The 20,634-nt window shown below is 60.0% G+C and overlaps 1 protein-coding gene across 9 annotated transcripts in view; it reads left to right on the forward strand.

Moving 5' to 3' along the window:
• PDE9A (phosphodiesterase 9A) overlaps positions 1-19,934 on the forward strand; it is a 95,452-nt gene extending 75,518 nt beyond the window's left edge. For 4 of the 9 annotated variants that reach the window (XM_005654079.3, XM_084992214.1, XM_021071039.2 and 1 more), the window contains 12 exons: positions 979-1,060; positions 3,034-3,108; positions 7,328-7,414; positions 8,275-8,379; positions 8,614-8,696; positions 9,848-10,004; positions 14,187-14,300; positions 15,704-15,808; positions 16,443-16,571; positions 16,751-16,846; positions 18,446-18,518; positions 19,714-19,934. In XM_005654079.3, the coding sequence (XP_005654136.2) occupies positions 979-1,060; positions 3,034-3,108; positions 7,328-7,414; positions 8,275-8,379; positions 8,614-8,696; positions 9,848-10,004; positions 14,187-14,300; positions 15,704-15,808; positions 16,443-16,571; positions 16,751-16,846; positions 18,446-18,518; positions 19,714-19,724 (1,117 nt within the window). In that variant the 3' untranslated portion in view covers positions 19,725-19,934. Of the gene's footprint in view, positions 1-978; positions 1,061-3,033; positions 3,109-3,660; positions 7,415-8,274; positions 8,380-8,613; positions 8,697-9,847; positions 11,226-11,302; positions 11,476-13,744; positions 13,902-14,186; positions 14,301-15,703; positions 15,809-16,442; positions 16,572-16,750; positions 16,847-18,445; positions 18,519-19,713 lie in introns of those variants that run through there. The other 5 variants (XM_013981283.3, XM_084992211.1, XR_014825234.1 and 2 more) reach the window with 4 other exon arrangements.
• Positions 19,935-20,634: the final 700 nt, after the last annotated feature.

The following is a 20,634-nucleotide window of genomic DNA, read 5'->3' on the forward strand; positions in this document are numbered from 1 at the left end:
GGTTCTTTTGTTCTCTTCTGGATGCCTTGATGCGAAGCGACATCGAATTCCCCTCTCCACCCCTGGGTAGTGGGGACACGTGGGGACATCCCCGTCACAGGAGGCGGGACGGATGACCCGTGTCCGCCACGCCCGAGGCCAGAGGAGGACCTGCTGTTTGAGGTTGTGCTCTCCGAAGCAGCAGTCAAGAGTTTGTGATGCTGAAAAAACAAGTCGCCGAAGCTCAGTCCAGTTCCATTCTTGTTTAAAATGCCCAGGGGCTGTCCATGCGTGCCTGTGCCTAGGAAAGTTCTGGAAGGATACCCTGGCAGAAAGTATGTCCAGGTGTGAGGTTTAGAGAAAAGGAGGGGGTGAAATAGGCCTTATGTTTTTTTCACTTCTATTTCTTTTTTTTTTTTTTGGAACGAAATTATTTTACTTGCATCATTTTAAAAAAGCTTGAGTTCCTGTCATGGCTCAGTGAACGAATCCGACTAGGAACCATGAGGTTGCAGGTTCAATCCCTGGCCTTGCTCAGTAGGTGAAGGATCCGGCATTGCCGCGAGCTGTGGTGTAGGTTGCAGACTCGGCTCCAATCTGGCGTCGTTGTGGCTGTGGTGTAGGCTGGCAGCTACAGCTCCGATTCGACCCCAGCCTGGAACTTCCATATGCTGTGGGTGTGGCCCTAGGAAAAGACAAAAAATTAAATTAAAAAAAAAAAAAAAGAAGAAGCCTACCTAGTGAAGACGGCGTGTTTTTTGAGCGTTCGCTTTTCCGCCAGGCGGTCCAGGCAGGGGCCTCGGAGTTGAGCAAGGAAGCATCACCGGTTTTATGACGTCATCTTCCTAACACATAAGACCAAAGGGGTTTGTGGGGTTTGACTTTGTTTGGGTTTTGGGGTTTGGGCTTGTTTTTGCTCTGATGAGGTCCCCACAGTCCACCGCCCAGGTGACAGCAAGAGGCAGCAGCGTTAGAACGAACCTTTGCTTTTCTCTTCAGGACCAGCTGTCCCTGTAAGTACAGCTTTTTGGACAATAACAAGAAGTTGACGCCTCGACGCGATGTCCCCACGTATCCCAAGGTAAGGCGACCTCCGTCCTCTGAAGAAAAGGCGGTCTGTGTCCACGGCCCCACCCACGGCCAGCCCTGCTATCTGCACCCTTGCAAAACCAGCTCACGCCGGGGCCCAGGGCTGTGGGTGCTCCTGTTATTCTTAAGCAGGATTTATTCTCTCTGTGACATTTGTTTGGTAAAAGTGGTCCCAGACCACAGCTCACTGTGTCAGGAGACCACAGCCCCTCCTGGGTGTCCGCTCAGGCCCCCTCGCTGACGAGATGACTGGTCTTTAGACTCAGATGTTACATGAAAGAACTTTCAGTCTCTCTTTTTTTTTTTTTTTTTGTCTTTTTCCAGGGCTGCACCTGCAGCATATGGAGGTTCCCAGGCTAGGGGTCGAATCGGAGCTGTAGCCACCAGCCTGCACCACAGCCACAGCCACGCAGGATTGGAGCCGTGTCTGCGACCTACACCACAACTCATGGCAACACCGGATCCTTCACCCACTGAGCGAGGCCAGGGATGGAACCCTCAACCTCATGGTTCCTAGTCAGATTCGTTAACCACTGAGCCATGATGGGAACTCCTAGAACTTTCAGTCTTAATGAAACTGTTTAAAATCTGCTTCGTTGCATCTCCTGTCCCTGGACAACATGGAGTTGTCACAGGAAGTGTTGCCTTTTTGTCACAAAGGATTTGTCAGTTACAGAGCCCCCGGGCCCTCGTTAAAGCCTCAGTGTCCTGGGATCCGGGGGACGGTTCCCCAAACAGTAAAGACGCGTCTGGTGATGGTGACCCCGTCCCCCACCCGCCTTCAGCTGGTGACCGAGCGGGGTCCTGGGCCAGCCCACCTTTGACATCCTCTTGTGCCAAGATTCGGGCTGGAAACGGCCGGGCTCCTGGATTCAGAGGACCTGGCTGTTCAGACCCCCCCACCCCCGCCGTTCCCACAGCAGCAAAGATGCTTCCAGAGCCTCCTGCCAGGGGCTTCCCCACTCGGATACAAAGACGAGCTAATACTCTTGGAGGTTTTCACGTGGGCCTGTCGTGCCCGGTCCAGTAGGACCACGTGACCCACGTGTCAGGATCCGGCCCAAGGAGTCAGGAGGCCCAGCCTAGGTCCAGAACAAAGGGTGCCAACCCTCCAGGGCAGGTCCTTTAAAAACATACCTGGGGTGGGGGTGGGGGGGTCCCTTCGTGGCTCAGTGGTTAACAAACCCAACTAGTATCCATGAGGATGCGGGTTCGGTCTCTGGCCTCGCTCAGTGGGTTAAGGATTCAACGTTGCCATGAGCTGTGGTGCAGGCCAGCGGCTGTAGCTCGGATTCGACCCCTAGCCTGGGAACTTCCACATGCCATTAGTGTGGCCCTAAAAAAAAAATAAGACAAAATATAAATAAAAAATTAAAAACACACCTAGGACCTAGGAGACGGCTCTGTCTCGTCCCAAAGCACCCCGACTGTCTCATGTCTGGAATCTTCGGCTTCCTGCAACAGTGTAGGCGGAACTCGGGGTTCCTTGGGACCAGCCCCTCGGTAGGCTGTGCCGTCCTAGCCCACAGCTCATCCTGCGACAAGCCTCAGACTAGCTTCTTAGCCAGCACCTGAATCTATGCCAGTGGGACCTTTCCCTGGATTTCTCCTCCCTGTGCTTGTGGGGGCGGGTTTACTGGGATGTCGCTAGCGGGTAGTAAAGGCCACCTGCTGTAGGCGTGGACTGCGGTGACGTGTGACAGCCTCACGTGGTCGCGTGCCCCCCACCACACTCAAGGCGTGAGCAGTCTGTCTTCCCCAGACGTCCCCCGTCCTTCCCGGCACGGTCCCCTGCCCTGGACACCACGGGCGGGATGTCACGCCCGCCCCAGAATTCCAACGGGTGTAGCTTTGAGTCCACACAGGTGCCCTGAAAGGGGAGCAGGAGCGGGAGCATCCGGCAGCCTTTGCCTCAGCGCAGAGGCCCCAGGGGAGGCGCTAACCCCACTCCCCTGTCCCCTCCAGTACCTGCTGTCCCCCGAGACCATAGACGCCCTGCGGAAGCCCACCTTCGACGTCTGGCTCTGGGAGCCCAACGAGGTGAGTGAGGGAGCCGCCCGGGGCCGGACGGGCCTCAGGGACCAGTGGGGGGGGGGGCGCTGGCTCTTCTCAGCTTCTCCTTGTTCTTCCTTTACTTTTAACCTGACTCCAGGTTTGCATCTAGGCTGCCCTTGGGGGCCCAGGGGCTGTGAGAAGGGGGCCTGGCACCCGGCTCTGGCTCTGCAGGGGGCCCTACCCCCACCACCCCAGCAACCCCTGCATCCTGACTCCAGGCGGCTGCCTGTCCCACCGAGCCCGCCTGGAGCAGGGCTCCCAGGCATTGGGGAGAGTTTCCAGAATTGGTTCTGCTGAGAGCAAGGCAGCCCGGGCGGCTGTATTGCAGCTGGATGCTAGGGAGAGAGGCCCAGGACCAGGCGTGGCTTCTTGCAGCAAGACAGCTCTTTAAAACTTTTTGAGAAAACACAAACATGAAGTTTTCTGGACGAGTCTGTTACCCAACACTATCAGTTATACCCCCCTCTCTGAACCCCAAGAAGACAGAAAGTCCCTCCCAGGGGACGCCAGGCCACCAACATCGACTGGCTCTTCCAGCTTTTCAGTGGCACAGACGCGCAGAAAACCTACCCTGGAGGAGCTCACTCTTCTGGACAAGGTCACAGAGCCACCTCCCCGTGGGTCACAGGCAAGGGACCTTGCACCCTGAGCATCTGCCATCACAGTCGCCGGCTCCTGGGCCAGAATCCCCTGCGTGAACCAAATTCACGGGCGTGTCTCCCGGGATAAGAAGAGGCCAGGAAAGCACAGACCCCGCCTCCGCCCGCCCGGTCCCCCTCGAGAGCCACGTGCTGGCTGGTGTCCGAGGGAGGAGCCAGCTGACTCGTGTGCCACCGGGCATCCGACCAACCAGCACGCGGACTGGGGCTGGGAGACCAACCAGCACGCGGACTGGGGCTGGGAGTTCTAGAAGGATGCATTTTAAGTGTGTAGCTGTCGCCTGCCAGATCAAGGCATAATCAGAATTGTTGGAGTTCCCTGGTGGCCCAGCAGTTAAGGATTCAGCATTGTCACTGCTGTGGCTCAGGTTCGATCTCTGGCCCGGGAACTTCCGCATGCTGCGGGAACGGCCAAAAAAAAAGAAGTGAAGGTGGAGGAGAAGCCACATGGCAGGTGCGGGAGACGCGTCGGGACCTCTTGTCCGACGGCTCCCACTGAACTGGGGACCCCGCTGGCCTGTCCCCGGACAGGTGGATCCGCAGAATGGCTTGAAACACACAGACCCCTGCTTCCTGCAGGTGGACAAGCCCCACTGCTGTGCACGTCTAGAGGGCTCCCGCTCCCAGAAGTTGTTTAGACCTCAGCCCACGGGAGGAAGAGCAAACTGGGGCCCTCTCGGCGGAACCCCGCTGTTCCTGCCTCCTCGCAGCCAGGCTGTCAGGAGGGGGAACCCGCCCTCACGTTGTGAGAAGGAAGGACCCAGCCCTCGGTGATGGGAAGGCCCCCTCTCTGCCCTGCCTCACTGCCTGCAAGGGGCAAATTGCACCTGCTGTCAGGACTGGGGTGGAAGTGGGTGCCTCCGCGGGTGGGCTCAGCCTGGGCGGCCATCTGCCAGCCTGAGCCCCCATCAGCACACCTCTGCGACCCCGGTGGGCCTGGGCAGGGGTTCCAGTGCTTCCGAAACACATCTAGGGAGTTCCCATTGTGGCTCAGCAGGTTAAGAACCTGACCAGTATCCATGAGGATGTGGGTTCGATCCCTGGCCTCGCTCCGTAGGTTAAGGATCCAGCATGGCTGCGAGCTGTGGTGTGGGTCGCAGATGTGACTTGGATCCCTCATTGCTGTGGCTGCCAGAGGAGCTCAAAGATGACAGTGATCGGGTGGCCTCTGAAAAATCTAGGGGTGCCATGAACTTGGGAGTGTGGGCAGCAAAGATGAACAGCCACAAGGACACACCTGAAAGCTTCCACAGCCCACCTGGTCCCCAAAACCGCATCTGGCTGCCCACACAAAGCAGCTCCCACCCAGAAGCATCAGGGCTCCCTGGTGGGGGCTGCCCTCTCTTCCTTCGAGTGGGGGTGAGGCGTGCCCTGTGTCACCCAGGGCCCAGCCTCCTCTGATCACAAACCAGACAAGGAGGTGACTTCTGTCTCTCGCGGGCTGAGCTGTCAGCACCTCCCAGGGCCGGCTAGAAGCCTGCAGGGCCTCCCGGTGGGTGTCTCATGCGCCCCCCACACTCACCGTCACCCAGCTGCCCAGGCCCAGACCCGGACCCGCCGCAGCATCCGCCGCGGCTGCCGTGGAAGCAGATGCACCGACGCGTCACTTCTGCTCCAAGCTGCCACACAAGGGGCACCAGATGGTTTTGTCTGCCGAGCACCTCTGCCTCTTGACTCCAATTTCACAGCAAACGTTTCAGCTGCTCGGGGCTGCCGGTGGCTGCGAAGGGGCTGGTGGGCCGGGAGTGAGGGCCACCAGGACGCCAGCCCCCCGGTCCCGGGGCCAGCATCCAGGTCAAGAGGGCACTAGCTGCTCTGGACCGTGAGACCCAGGCTGGGCACTCATGCTGCTGGCAGAGCGGGGGTGACCAGAGCAGCCGCTGGCCAGCAGCCTGGACACCAGCCCTCCCCTTGTCACGCCGGGACCCTGCGCTCCCGGGGCTGTCAGGGGCCCCTTCAAGGACCCCGTTTCCCAATGCTGGTGCCCCGTCTGCGTCTGTGCTGTCCCCTCGAGGGGACCAGCGTGTGGGACCGTCAAGGACTGTCCGCCTGGGACATCCTCCAGGTCGCCGCTGCGGGTGGTTCTAATCTCCCGAATGGGTTCTTTGATGCCCCGGAGTGTCTGCTCCCAAAGCCGCCCCGTCTTGGCCCCCCGTCGCCTCTTGGTTCTAGGGTTGGATTTGCAAAGCTTCGCCTGACTCGCAGTGTTCCCTGTTCTCAGTGTGGACCAAGGAAAGCTGGGTTTTCAGCCGCCCGGCCCGTGCGGGTCTGCTGTGGCAGCTGTAACGACACCACAGAGCGAGGGGCCTAAGTGGCCTGTTCTCACGGTCCAGAGGCTCGGACCCCGGATCGGCCGTGGGTGGGGCTGGTCCCTCCTGACGCCTCTCTCCTGGGCGTGTGGGCGGCCGACTCCTCCTGTGTCCTCACATGCGCAGCCCTCTGTGTGTCTGTGTCCCGACCTCCTCTTAGAAGGACGCCTGTCCTAGCAGATTAGGGCCCGCCCCTGTGACCCCGTGAGCCCACATGACCTCAGCTACCTCCCTAAAGGCCCTCTCCCCAAACCCAGTCACGTGAGGGTCAGGGCCTCGGCATCTTCACTTGGGGACACCGTTTGGTCCCTAAGCACCCTTTTGGGAAGAGGAGGGCACCCCCCACACACACAAGCAGAGGCTGATGGGAAGCCTGTGCCGACTCTGGGTGGTGGGTGATGGGACGGGTGGAGAGCCCAGGGGTGGGGGGCCCTGGCAGGTGGGCGTCCCAGCCCCGGGCTGCCCTCAGGCTCCCCTGCAGGCCTCCCTCCCCGGGGTTCTCGCCCAGGACCTGCTTTTTCCCAGGAAGCAGTGTCACTTTGTGAGACTCTCACCTGGAAACATCACGTCATCTTTCTTCCCTGTGGCTTAGTCAGCGGCAAAGCCCTGAGCGGTCCTTCACTAGGTGGGAACAGTGACCACAGCTCCTCTTTGGGGCGGGAAACCACATCAGCGTCGACTTGAGGGACGTTCTGTGGACGACAGCTCAGTGAGAGAAAGGGGGGCACAGCTCTCCGGAACGAGGGTCACTTTCCAGACACTGCACTGAGCACCCCGAGAAGCAGTGGCCCAGCGGGCCGGGCTGCTGAGGCGGGTCGAGGGTTCGCCAGAAAAGCCCCTCCAGGCCCCAGCCTCAGACGTGTACAGGGCTGGGTCTGCAGTGGTCGGAACTGTGTCCGAGCCTCAGACTGTGCTGTGGACCCGCTGAGCCTGTGGCCCGTGGGGACAGACAGATAAAACCATTTCCCAGGCGGTCGTTTGGGTGTAGGGTTTCTCATCTGGCCGCTGTCGCCTCCTGCAGAGAATTCCATTGACTTCTGAGCCCCGGTGCCCTTTCAAACCACCACACCTCTTGTGGGGGATCCTGAAACCCCCTAGTCCACAGGCTTTGCTCTTTAGAGCCCCTGAAGGGGAGGGCTTGCCTGGGGACGGTCCTGCAGGTGTCTCAGGGGGTGGGACTGTGGGGGGGGTGGGGCCGCCCGAGCACTTACCACCCTCCTGCTCCTGTGCCCGCAGATGCTGAGCTGCTTGGAGCACATGTACCAGGACCTGGGCCTGGTCAGGGACTTCAGCATCAACCGCATCACGCTCAAGAGGTGGCTGGTAAGCGCCAGGCCCTCCTGTGCCCTGAACACAGGCTCATTGTGTTTCTCAAGAATGCACGGTGGGCCCCTGCCTGGTGGCACTGGGCTTCCTGCAGACGGAGGAGGCCACGCAGAGTCCTGCAGGGACGTCAGCTGGCCCCTGCCTGTCCCCCAGAATTCTGCTCCTCAGCTCCTGCCCCAGGGCAGCGAGAAAACAGACGGAACTGGGGGTGGGGGCACGGTCCAGTGAGGCAGTGTATGGTAAGCAGTGCATGTGAGCAAATGTGTGTGTGCTGTGCAGGTGTGTGTGTGTGCCTGTGTGAGTATTTGTGTGTGTGTGTGCATGTGTGCTGTGGGTGTGTATGTATGTGGGATTTGTGTGTCAGTGCAGGAGCCTGCCTGCTTGAGGGGGGTGTGCTTGTGAACACGTGTCCGTGTGTATGCACGTGTGTGTGCATGTGTGGGAGAGTAGCCATGCAGGGGAGGTTGTGTGAGTGAGCGTGCGTGGGGGGGGGAGGCGCGTGTGTGAGTATGTGATGGTGTTGTGGGGGGGAGGTGCGTACGGGGAGTGTGTGTTTAGCAGCAGATTCTTCTCTTTAATCTGATATTCTCAGAACCAAATGCCAAGAGCCGGTTGAAGGTTTGAGGGTGGCTGGGAACCCGGAGCCCCCAGCCTCGCCCCAGCCTCGCCCCAGCGGGGCCCTGGGAGGCAGCCTGGAGCCAGAGTGTGCCCCCCCACCCCGGCTCTGGGCCTCGCCCTCGGGAAAGGGGGTACAGTGGGATGAGGACGGGGTGGGGAGCGGGCACTGGCCTCGGGGAAGAAGGTGCGGGCGCGTGGGCAGCGGCTGTGGCACAGGGCGGCCCCGCTGGTCTCCGCAGCTCTGCGTGCACGACAACTACCGGAACAACCCCTTCCACAACTTCCGCCACTGCTTCTGCGTCGCTCAGATGATGTACAGCATGATCTGGCTCTGCGGGCTGCAGGTGGGTCCCGGGCCCCCGGGGGCAGGCGGCAGCACCCCCGCCCAGGCGCGTGGCCCCCCCACTCCCCAGACGGGGCCTTGGGTGGGGCTCCTGCACCCCCCCCAGCCACAAGCAAGTGGGTGCCCCGCCCTCTTCCCCACCCCAGGCCGGGCCTGGAGGGGCATCACCCCCCGACCCCCCCGCCGTCTCCCACCCAGCCCAGCCCCTCACCCACCCCACCTGCCTCTGATCCAGGAGAAGTTTTCCCAAATCGACATCTTGATCCTGATGACGGCGGCCATCTGCCACGACCTGGATCACCCCGGCTACAACAACACGTACGCACCTGCTCCTCTGCTCTCTTTCCCCTTTTAAAGGGCACCCTGGGCGTCCCCCGGGGTCTGGGGGTTAGGATGCAGCTCTTCCACTGCTGGGGCCCTGGCTCAGCCCCTGGCCTGGGAGCTGAGATCCCACATCAAGCCGCCGCCCGCCGCAGCCACAGCAAATAAGCAAATAAAGGTCACGGTGGCCCCCGAAGTGCGCGCTTCTGCTCACCCCTTGGCGACGGTCTCGCGAGCCCCCAGCGCCACCTCCTCCTCTGTAAGGCTGTTGCCCGGGGCCTGGGCCACCCAGGCAGGACCCAGGAGGTTTCCAGAGCCCCAGGGGCTTCCGCAGCCCCTGTGGTCCTGCCCCAGACCAGCAGAGGCCCCCCCCCCGGGGGGGGGACAGCGGAACCTCCCTCCTCCAAAGCAGGAGTGCTGCCCGCACACACGCAGGGTAGCCGCCCCCCACCCCGGCTCTGGGTCGCGCTCCCCCCAGGGCAGCCTCCCGGCCTCCTTCCAACAGGCACGAGGCAGAGGCTGAGACGGAGCCTCTGAGCAGCAGAAGGGGTGCAGGCAGCGGGGGCCGGGGAGGGCAGGCCAGGGGCGGGAGGGGGACCCGGCTTTGCTGGGAGTTGATCCACTCCTGCCTCCAGGTCGAAGGCACAGAGGTCCCCCCACACATGCCCGCCAGAGTCCAGGCCCGAGCGTGGTGCTGGTTTGTGTTCACAGCAACACACCGGCGGTTCTATCAAATTTGTGCATTTGTGTATTGAACTGTATTGTGTGCGTGATGACACCAAGCACCCCCGAGAACCGGCCAGGGAGGATTCCTGCGCACCTCGCCCGCCAGGGCCACCTCCACAGCATCCGACCTGAAAATGCACCCTGTCCCCTCCCGTGTCCCGCGCACTGAAGGCTTGCTGGGCCTTGACGAGGCCGGACCACCTTCAGGAGCGAGGCAGGGGGGAGCTGGGGCTTATTGTGACACCTCGGGGTCTCTGGCGAGCGGGCAGCAGGGCCCGGGGAGTGAGTTCCCCGCACACACAAGCAGAGGGCCGTCACCCCCGCCAGCCCCGTCACTTCGGCCGCTGCCGGCACCACGCCCCCTGCCTCGCCGCCTCCAGGCAGGATGCCAAGGTTCCCTCTGCCCTGTCCTCCAACCCCAGGTACCAGATCAACGCCCGCACGGAGCTGGCTGTCCGCTACAATGATATCTCGCCCCTGGAGAACCACCACTGCGCCGTGGCCTTTCAGATCCTGGCCCAGCCCGACTGCAACATCTTCGCCAACGTGTCTCGGGACAGCTTCAGGCAGATCAGACAGGTGCGCGGGCGACTGCGCGTGGGGCCTGGGGGGCACGGGGCAGGACCAGAGAGGCGAGGCCCCTCACCCACCAGGGATCCTGGGGGGCTGGCCCTCCATCCCCGCCTCCTCCAAGGCCAGGTAGCACCCGGCAAGCATGGGGCACATGGATCCCCGATTCCCTTAACCTCTGGGGATAAGTCCTCTCCCATCTCGCAGCCCAGGAAATGAGGCTGACTCGGGGGGTTGACCGGCCCGGGCAAGTGGGATGAGTCTGTGCAGACCCCAGACCAACAGGTCTGCGGCCCCCAGCCCAGCAGAACCTCAACCACTGTCCCCAGGCCCTGCTCCTGGCCCCGGCCACCCCGGGCCTCGTCAGCCCCCCGCCCCACTTCAGAAGAGACCTTTCTGCTCCTCCAGGCACATTGGGAGCAGGGCAAGGATGCTTCCCAGGCCCCGAAAGTGACCCCTCCAGGGGGTCCCACTGAACCCAGCTCTGAGCCCCACCCTCGGACGTTCTCAGGGGAGGGAGGGTGTCAGAGTCACTGACCTCTTGGAGGAGTGAGGGGGGTTGAGTGGTAGCCACCCCCAAGCAAAAAAAAAGGCACACGCACCTCCAAATCCTAAGTATGACCTCATTTAGAAAAAGAGCCTCTGAGCTCCCTGGTGGCCTCGTGGTTAAGGACTCAGAGTTCACTGCTCTGGCGCAGTTCAATCCCTGGCCTGGGAAGTTCCATGTGCTACAGGTGCAGCCAAAAAAAAAAGAGTCTTTGTAGCTGAAATTGTTACAAGCCCTCGATAAGATTGGCTCAGATCATCCAGGAGGACCTGAAATCCAACGGCAAGTGTCCTTGTGAGGGACGCACGGAGCAGAGACACAGAAAGGAGGACAGAGGCAGAGACGGGCCTGGCCTGACCCAGCCACCGAGCGCCAGGGAGGGTCCACGAGAAACAGCAAGAGAAGGGAACAGATTGTCCCGGAGGCGTCAGGGGACACGGCCCCTGGTTGCAGGCGTGCAGCCTCCAGAACCATGAGGGGACATGCCTTCCTGCTGCTCTGTCACCGGCGCATGGCACTTCGGATGGCAGCCCTGGGACTCATGTCCACGGCAGGAGAGGAGCCACTGAATGTGGTCCACGGGTGAAAACCCACCGTTCGATGTCTCGGTGGCCTCGCCTCAAGGCGCACCTGATAAAGCCTCCAGAGCCCAGCGCCGGGACACGCCCGCCCCTCCTGGAGAGGTGACAGCTTCACCCTATCAGAGGACCCGCTCCCTCTCGCCCGGCTTCCAGGACCTCAGCTGAACCACCCCTTCCAGACACTCTTATCTCCCCCTGATCTGCAGGCTTTCTGGCCTCCCCTCCAGGCTTTGGCACCACCCGCCTGCTCGTGCTACGTGTTGTTACACGAGCCGTGGCAAGTCTGAAGGAGGTAAAGCAGCAAATCCCGAAGAGAGGGCCCTGCATCCCCGTCTCGCCTCCCGGCTTCCCGGTGAGGAGCCCCGCCGGGAACTCGGCCTGGAGAGTCCAAGCCGCTGACCCCCCGACATGCGTGGAGTGGTCAGAGCAGCAGCCCCCCCTCCTGCGGAAGAACCCCCCTCCCCTGTGAAGGGGTCTGCCTCTGCCGCCCACCACAGGGACACCCAGGGTGGCCCAGCCCCAAACACCTTGCTGACCCTGACACGTTCTCAGGGGAAAATCCATTGTCCCAAATCTCTATCAATATTTTGTCCTTGAGTATACACATATGTATTGTCTTTCTAGGGCCACACCTGTGGTATATGGAGGTTCCCAGGCTAGGGATCCAGTCGGAGCCTGCACCACAGCCACGGCCACGCAGGATCCAAGGCGTGTCTGCGACCTACACCACGGGTCACGGCTGAACCGTGAATGTTTTGAGGGAAACTCCTCTCGGGAATAGATCCTCCACTGACCACACAATTAAATCTTACAAAGAAACCACGCAATGCAAAATGCCAGCAACGTCCCTCCAAACACATTTGAGATTATCTGTGTTGACTGATTTGAGTTCTATATTTGATGCCTGTGGTGTTATTTCCTTGACAAAGTAGAACATCACACACGGCAGAGAGGTGTGTTCTATAACCATTTGTGGGATGGACAGATGGATGGATGGATGGACAAGTGGGAGGACGATGGAGGGATGGACTAATGGATGCTTGGATGGATGGACGGATGGACAGATGGATGGATGGATGGACAAGTGGGAGGATGATGGAGGGATGGATTGATGGATGCTTGGATGGATGGATGGATGGATGGATGGATGGACAGATGGATGGATGGACGGATGGATGGACAAGTAGATGTTGGATGGATGGACAGATGGATAAATGAATGAGTGATTAGATGGATGGACAGATGGGTGGATGGATGGATGGACAGATGGGTGGATGGATGGATGGATTCATGGATGCTTGGATGGATCGATGGATGGATCGATGGATGGATGGATGGATGGACAAGTGGATGGTTGGATGGATGGACAGATGGATAAATGGGTGGTTGGATGGATGGATGGATGGACAGACAAGTAGATGGTTGGATGGATGGACAGATGGATAAATGAATGAGTGGTTAGATGGATGGATAGATGGGTGGATGGATGGATGGATGGACAAGTGGATGGTTGGATGGATGGACAGATGGATAAATGGGTGGTTGGATGGATGGATGGATGGATGGACAAGTAGATGTTGGATGGATGGACAGATGGATAAATGAATGAGTGGTTAGATGGATGGATAGATGGGTGGATGGATGGATGGATGGACAAGTGGATGGTTGGATGGATGGACAGATGGATAAATGGGTGGTTGGATGGATGGACAAGTGGATGGTTGGATGGATGGACAGATGGATAAATGGGTGGTTGGATGGATGGATGGACACGTGGGTGGATGATGGATGGATGGATTAATGGATGCATATGTGGACAGGTGCATCAATGGGTAGACAGATGATTGGGTAGATGGATGAATGGGTAGATAAATGGTCATTGATTCAAATTATGCTACTTCTCCTGAACCAATATTTGGTGAACAAGGTAATAAGAGATATGTATTTAAAAACTCACTCTGGGAGTTCCCGTCGTGGCTCAGTGATTAACGAATCCGACTAAGAACCATGAGGTTGCAGGTTTGATCCCTGGCCTTGCTCAGTGGGTTAATTTAAGGATCTGGTGTTGCCCTGAGCTGTGGTGTAGGTTGCACACGTGGCTCGGATCCACGTTGCTATGGCTGTGGTGTAGGCCGGTGGCTACAGCTCTGATTCTACCCCTAGCCTGGGAACCTCCATATGCCACAGGAGTGGCCCTAGAAAAAGGCAAAAAGAAAATATTAAAAAAAAAAAAAACTCACTCTGTCCTTGTTTACAAGTATGTTAACAGCAAAAGACTATTATAAACACATTTTTATTTTTTATTTTCATTTTTCGTCTTTTTAGGGCTGCATCCAAAGCCTATGGAAATTCCCAGGCCTGGGGGTCGAATCAGAGCTGTAGCCCCCAGCTGACGCCACAGCCACAGCAACACCAGATCTGAGCTGCGTCTGCTGCAACCACCACCACAGCTCACCAGAACGTTTAACCCACTCAGCGAGGGCAGGGATTGAACCTACGTCCTCATGTATACTAGTCGGGTTCGTTACTGCTGAGCCGTGACGGGAACTCCAAGAACGCTATTATAAATCCTGAGGCTTTGATAATTCCCAAGCAAGACACGCACATCTCATCACATAAAGATTAGGTAATAGGACAAATACTCGGGAAATCGGCTCCTGACCTCCGCCAGCAACATCTGGAAGGAACAAGCGCGTATCTGAAGGAAGCATTTGTCCTTGGCGGACACGGCGGGACTTGGCAGGAGACGGACCTCGCCGCCAAGCCTGCCCTCGGCAGGTGAATCGCCCTGGCGGATCTGGACACGCTGGCTTCTCCCAGGACACAGCACGCGCCAGGCCAGAGCCCCAGGCTGCCGCTCGCCAGCTGGGCCTGGGCAGGTGCCTCAGCCTCCTCCCGGCTCGGCGTCTTTATAAAGACGAGGGCAGGGATTCTGAGACCCGCGCCAGGCGTTGCCCGAGGCCTCGCGCGCCGAGGGCGCTGCACACGGGGGGCACTGCCCACGGGGGCGCCCGGAGCACCTGCGGCCGGCCCGTGTGAGTAACGCTCTGCTCCTCCACCCAGGGCATGATCACGTTGATCTTGGCCACGGACATGGCGAGGCACGCAGAGATCATGGACTCTTTCAAAGAAAAGATGGAGGACTTCGACTACAGCAACGAGGAGCATCTCACGCTGGTGAGGGCCGGTGCTCTCGGGGGGGCTGGCGAGGGGCCCCGTCCTCCAGCGCAGACCGGAACCCAGGCCGCCTCACCTTGTGGGTGGTGGCAGGAGAGCCGGTTTGCAAAGTCCCAGCTTCTCGGGGAAGCCCCCCCACCCCCCGCCATGGGGCCCCAGTTCCTGGATTCCTCCACTGTGCTCGGATTTGAGGGTGAAAGTGGGGGACAGCAGCCCAGTGTGCAGAGCTCAGGCTGACACGGGGGGGTGCCAGGCTTGGGAGCAGAGGGCACAGACCATAGCATCTGTGTGACAGAGCCCCCTCTGTGCTGGGGGGCTCGAGGGGGACGCCGTCTGGGTCAGGACTGTGGTTCCCACTCCTGTCTCAGCTGGTTCAGGATGTGGGGTGTCGAAGCTGCTGGGCACCCTCCTGCTTTTACACGGGGGTCCCCTTCGCCCTGGGCTTCTAACCACCTCTTCAGGGCTCGAGGTCCCAGCACACGCCACTCCATGAGTCTCTTCTCACTACCTTCTGAACCCCTGCCTCCTGACCACTCCGGCTCTCAATATTTTTTACTTATTCTCAACCTTAAGAAGAAACTTTGTGGCGCAGTGGTTAACAGATCCGACTAGGAACCATGAGGTTGCGGGTTCAGTCCCTGCCCTTGCTCAGTGGGTTAACGATCCAGCGTTGCCGTGAGCTGTGGTGTAGGTCGCAGGCACGGCTCAGATCCTGCGTTGCTGTGGCTCTGGTGTAGGCTGGCAGTTGTAGCTCCGATTGGACTCCTAGCCTGGGAACCTCCATATGCTGCAGGAGTGGCCCTAGAAAAGGCAAAAAGACAAAAAAGAAAAAGAAACTTCACGGAGTTTCCACTGTGGCTCAGTAGTAAGGAACCCAGCTAGTAGCCATGAAGATGCGGGTTCAGTCCCCGGCCTCGCTCAGTGGGTTAAGGTTCCAGCATTGCCATGAGCTGTGGTGTAGGTCACAGATTCGGATCGGATCCTGCGTTGTTGCGTCTGTGGTGTAGGCCGGCAGCTGTAGCTCGGATTCGACCCTTAGCCTGGGAACCTCCATATGCCGCGAGTGCAGCCCTAAAAAAAAAAAAAAAAGACTTGTGAACTTTGCAGTGTGTGGTCTGTGTGACTAAGGTCCATTTCGGGGGACTTTCCTGCTGCGTAAGCCTCTCCAGAAGAGATTCTGACCGTTGGGGTGCGGTGCTGTCCTGCTCTGCCCAGCACGGCCGAGGGGCCTAGATGCCGGCCGTAGGGCTGCCCGCTGCAGAAAGAGACGATCTGCCCTCGGTGGTGGCAGGGGGAGGGGGTACCAAGCCCCAGTCCCCTCCCCCAGCCCTGCGTATCCTCTGTCCCCTCCCGTCGGGGACGCCACGTGCAGGCCCCGACTGCAGCGTGGCGTCTTCTTCCAGCTGAAGATGATTCTGATAAAATGCTGCGATATCTCCAACGAGGTCCGGCCGACGGAGGTCGCGGAGCCCTGGGTGGACTGTTTGCTGGAGGAGTATTTCATGCAGGTAAGAACAGGGCACGGCAGCCACACCTCCTGTGGTTCTTCAGCCCCTTCCCTGGGCTCGTGTTCGAAGCCCACCCAGGTGGCTGGTGTCACCAGCTTCCGGAAGCCTTCACAGCAGGTGCACGTCGGCAACACACTGGACTGTAATTTGAGACACAACCACCAGGAACAGCTAAAGTCAAACTGCTACCACGCCAGTGCCTCTGTTACCAGTAATTAAAGCCCCGAAGGGGGCCCGCAGGTCCGGCACAGGTGGCAGGGCAGGGAGCCCCCGAGGGCCGGTGAGACAAGCAGGCCGGCCTGAGTCGTAGCCGGGAAGCTCTGGGACAGGAAGCAAAGGCTGGAAGGGACCAAAAGCCTTTCCCACTGCAGCCCAGGGAGCCTGGGGAGCGGGGCTGGGGGTCTGCTGCTGCTCTGCGGCCGTGGGTCCCTCGGCACCACCCTGCAGGTCCAGCGGGCACCTGGTCGGCATTCAGGGTGTCCCCATCTCCCCACGTGGTCACTCCTAGGTGTGGCGTCGGTGGCTCCATCGGCCTCTGCGCTGTTTTTCTCTTCCTCTGGGAACAGCGGTCCTCGAAGCTCCCGGATTCCAGGGCCGTTTCCTTCTTTAACGCCGTGTCTGCTGCCCCCCGCAGAGCGACCGCGAGAAGTCGGAGGGCCTTCCCGTGGCCCCTTTCATGGACCGGGACAAAGTGACCAAAGCCACGGCCCAGATCGGGTTCATCAAGTTCGTCCTGATCCCGATGTTTGAGATGGTGACCAAGGTGAGTGGCCATCACCACGAGCTGATGACCCGACAGTGAGAGGCACCCGTGTGTGCGTGTACCCACCCACACCCACACGCACCCTCACACGTGTGCTGGGGCCGCCCACTCCCCACCCCCCTTACCGCGTCTTTGGTGAGCACGACGCCCATCGACCGAGTCCACCTGTCCTCTCCCAGCTGTTCCCTGTGGTCCAGGAGCTGATGCTGCAGCCCCTGTGGGAGTCCAGAGACCGCTACGAGGAGCTGAAGCAAATGGACGACGCCTTGCAGGAGGTGAGCGCCGGCAAGGACGCGGGTGTCCCTGGCCCCACGCAGCCCGGCTGCACCTCGGAGGGGGCCCTCTGGAGGGAGCCCGTCCAGCCCTCTGCGCACCCAGGCCACGTCGAGGGAGGGCCTGCCCTCGGGGAGCCACGCCGCAGGGAACCCACCGAGCGAGGGTGCACCTGCCGCCTGGACCGCAGGGCATCGCAGCCGGGTGGCCGCCCTGCCCCACAGGACCCCTCCTCTCCCCTCCCGGGCTGACCTTGTTCAAAGGGAGGGGGTGGAAGAGACGCGCCCCAGCGGGAAAAGCCACCACCACGACCTGGCCACGGGCCTCACGTGGCAGCTTGGCGCCTCGGGGTCAGGAGCGCGCGTGTGGTCCAGGTTGCTGTCGGGATGGACCCTGAGTTTCAGGGACGGTGAGGTTCACAGGCTCAGAGCCGCGGGAGAGGTTTTCTGCAAAGCCCCGGGAGCTGGTCTGGACAAGTCGGGGCTCCCTGCCTCGGGGGCCCCCACAGACCGTCCCCGAGTGGCCACCCCTCGGCCAGCCCTCCCACCCTCTCTCAGGTCCCCGATGCAGGTGGAACCGCCTCCCCGCCGCCTCGTGCTGTGTCCCCGTCTGACGGTGGCCAGCCTACCCCCCCTCCACCCCAGGGCCCTGCCCCATCATTGGTCCTTCACGCTCGCTGTGGGCAGGGCCCCCCACCCTGTCTCCGTGGACCTGCTGAGCCTCCGAGCGGCTCTCGCTCCCTCAACCTCCTTTGTATGACGCTGGGTCCGTTGTGGTGTCAGTAAACACTCACGGGTCCAGCCCCGTTCAGGGGTGACAGATTTCTCTAGCTGGATTCTTCTAGAAGGTCACAGGCAGGTCCTAAAACCCCAGAAGCCTAAGAGCAAATGATGCAGAGAACAGATGTAAGAGGAGGTGTCCCTGCCGAGGCCCCCAACGGGGGCTATGGGGACCTGACCCCCCCAGGCCGGCTGCCCGTCATCCCCGCCAAGGCCTGAGTCTCCAGGCTCCAGACTGGCCACCCAGGGCGCCACTCGGACCCTCTCCAGAAAAGACAGACCCACAAAAGAAGTGAAAGGTGGGATTCCCGTCATGGCTCAGTTGTAACAAGCCCGACTAGGATCCATGAGGACACAGGTTCAATCCCTGGCCTTGCTCAGTGGGTTAAGGATCCGGCATTGCCGTGAGCTGTGGTATAGGTTGAAGATGCGGCTCGGATCTGGCGTTGCTGTGGCTGTGGTGTAGGCCGGCAGCTGCAGCTCCCATTCAACCCCTAGCCTGGGAACTTCCATGGGCTGCAGGTGTGGCCCTAAAAAGACAAAAAGAAGGGAAAGGGCTGCACCTGCCACCGCCAGTGCACTGGGGCCATGTGCCAGTGCTGTCCACACGCAGACAATGGCCACAGGCGCTGAGGCCCCAACCGCAGGGAGGTGGCTCCTGCAGAGCCGTGTCTGGGGGCTGTGGCATGTCGGCCCCCACATCGTAGATCCGGTCTCACCACACATCTCCGCATCCTCAGTCTGGAAGCTCTTAGATGAGCCTTCACCCCCTGTCTCCTGGAGCCTGATTTTTGCCTCCTTTCCACTCTGTCCTGCCCGTAGCAGAAAGCTGAGAGCCTGACCTCGGGGGGCACCAAGTCCAGAGAGAAGAGCATAGACGTGAAGGGCGCCGAAGGTAAAGCTCTTCTAACCGCGTCTCCACGCGCGTGGTAGTGCCGACCGAAGCGGCACGGGCCGGGAGGGAGGAGACCTGAACGCCGGGCGGTTTTAAATAAATGGAACTTCTCCCGTAAAGCGTTAGCATGTGGCTCTGAAAGAAGGGGCACGTGCTGCTGTTTCTAACAGAAAAAGATTAGTGATTAGCCCAGGTGCCCTTACAAGGGGAAGGACTTTCTAGAGGCTTGTCAGTTTTTAAGAGTTGCCACTGTGGCTCAGCAGGTGAAGGACCCGACGTGGCCTCTGTGGGTTTGATCCCTGGCCTCGCTCAGGGGGTTAGAGGCCAGTGTTGCCACAAGCTGCAGCCGCAGGTGCAGCTCAGACCCGTCATTGCCGTGGCTGTGGCGTGGGTCGCAGGTGCAAGTCCGATTCGACCTGGGAATGTCCATATGCTGCAGGTGCAGCCGTCAAGAGGAAATAGAAAGGAAAAAATACTAATATTTTCAAAAATAAAAGCTTTTCCGTTTTCAAAAATCAGGTAGTTAAGGAGTTCCTGCTGTGGCTCAGTGGGTTAAGGGTCCACCATTGTGTCTGCAGTGGCTCAGGTCGCTGTGGAGACAAGGGTTCTATCCCTGGCCCAGGACAGTAGGTTAAGGATCCAGCATTGTTGAAGCTTCAGCCTAGGTGGAAGCTTCAGCTGGGATTCGATCCCTGGCCCAGGAACTTCCATACGCTGCAGGTGCGGCTAGTAAATAAATAAGGTTTTTGCCTATGTCACTCCAAGCACGGCCTGTGCACCGTGGGTCCTGGCCCGTCCCTCCATCCAGGTAGAAGACAGACAGCCCGCTGGGCGGGCTTCTGGGTGGCACGGTCACAGCACATCGGTGGTGAGGATTGTTTGGGAGTCTCTGTGACAAAGCCCTCAGGGCACAAGGGCGGGTTTGGCTTGTGGAGGAGGGTGCGGGCCAGCCTCCCACAGTCCCCACTCTGAGCCCCAGCTTTGCTCATTACGAGCTGAGCGACCTGCACAGGTGGCTCAACCTCTCTGAGCCGCAGAGCCACAGTCTCTGAGCGATGTTTGGCGATTCAATGGGCCGAGTTCTGGGGCAAAAGAAGTGCCCGTGGTCTGTGTGGGATCCCGCGACTTTTGTGAGATGGCCCGCACACTTCCAATGCCACAAACGCGAGCCAGCCGTCTCTCCTTCTCCGAGCAGACTGCGCCTGAAGGGAGCGGAGCTGCGGGCTGCTGTCCCGGACCCGGCCGGCTGAGCTTCGGATCCCGCCTGCACGGGAAAGTGGTTCTGAGCACCCACGCCATGAGCGCACGTTTTCTAAGAGCCGTTTTATTCCCTGATACAAACAAAAGGACTTCCCAATGCTGTACAGAATTTTTATTTTTAAACCGTCTTTTAAATAATATATTCTTATACAGAAATGGGTGCTGTACGTTTTCTTGGGTGGAGCCGAGTATCCCGGGGTGCTTCTGATAAACCACAGGCATCTCCCGGGTCCTCACGTGGGGACAAGGACACTCTGTCCTTCTCATCCGGGTGTCCTGAAGCCATGGCCGAGGGCTGTGATGGGCGCCCCATGGGATCCAGCATTAAGTGTCAGGCCGGTGCCCGGAGCGTGAGGACACGCCGGCCTGTTTGGGAGCCGCGAGGGGACACGAGGCTGTGCTCGGGGACCCGGGGCCAGAGGCGGCTCGTAGGGCTGCAGGTGCTGTGAGCCCACGCAGTCCACGCGGGGTTTCCAGGGTGGAAATTCCACATCCCATCAGCAGCCGGGAAAAGGAGCCGCATCTACACAGCACAGCTCAGGGTCTCTGTCCCAGGGGACGAAGCCCTGCTCCTCTTCCTGTGTCTTAGGGACAAGCACTGGGAACATTCTGGGGGCCCCACACCCTCGAGGGGAGAGCCCGCCCCCGCCTAGTTCGCAGGTGAGCTTCACGAGGCCACACAGGCCTGAGCTCTCACGCGGGACCCCTCCCCACGCGTGTGTTCTCAGCGTTTGCAGGGCTGCGGGCGCCATCCCTGCCCCGCCCCCGCCAAGCATCTGCTCGAAGCCCGGACTTTAAAAGCCATCGGCCTAACCTGAGCTCCTTGGGCGTCGACGGCCTGTTGGTCCCCTTCCCT

This window comes from Sus scrofa, chromosome 13, assembly GCF_054392235.1.
Source record: "Sus scrofa isolate SSC_HxYL_T2T_F1_AM1 chromosome 13, Sscrofa_HxYL_maternal_Yorkshire_Landrace_v2.0, whole genome shotgun sequence".
NCBI classification, from domain to species: Eukaryota; Metazoa; Chordata; class Mammalia; order Artiodactyla; family Suidae; genus Sus; species Sus scrofa.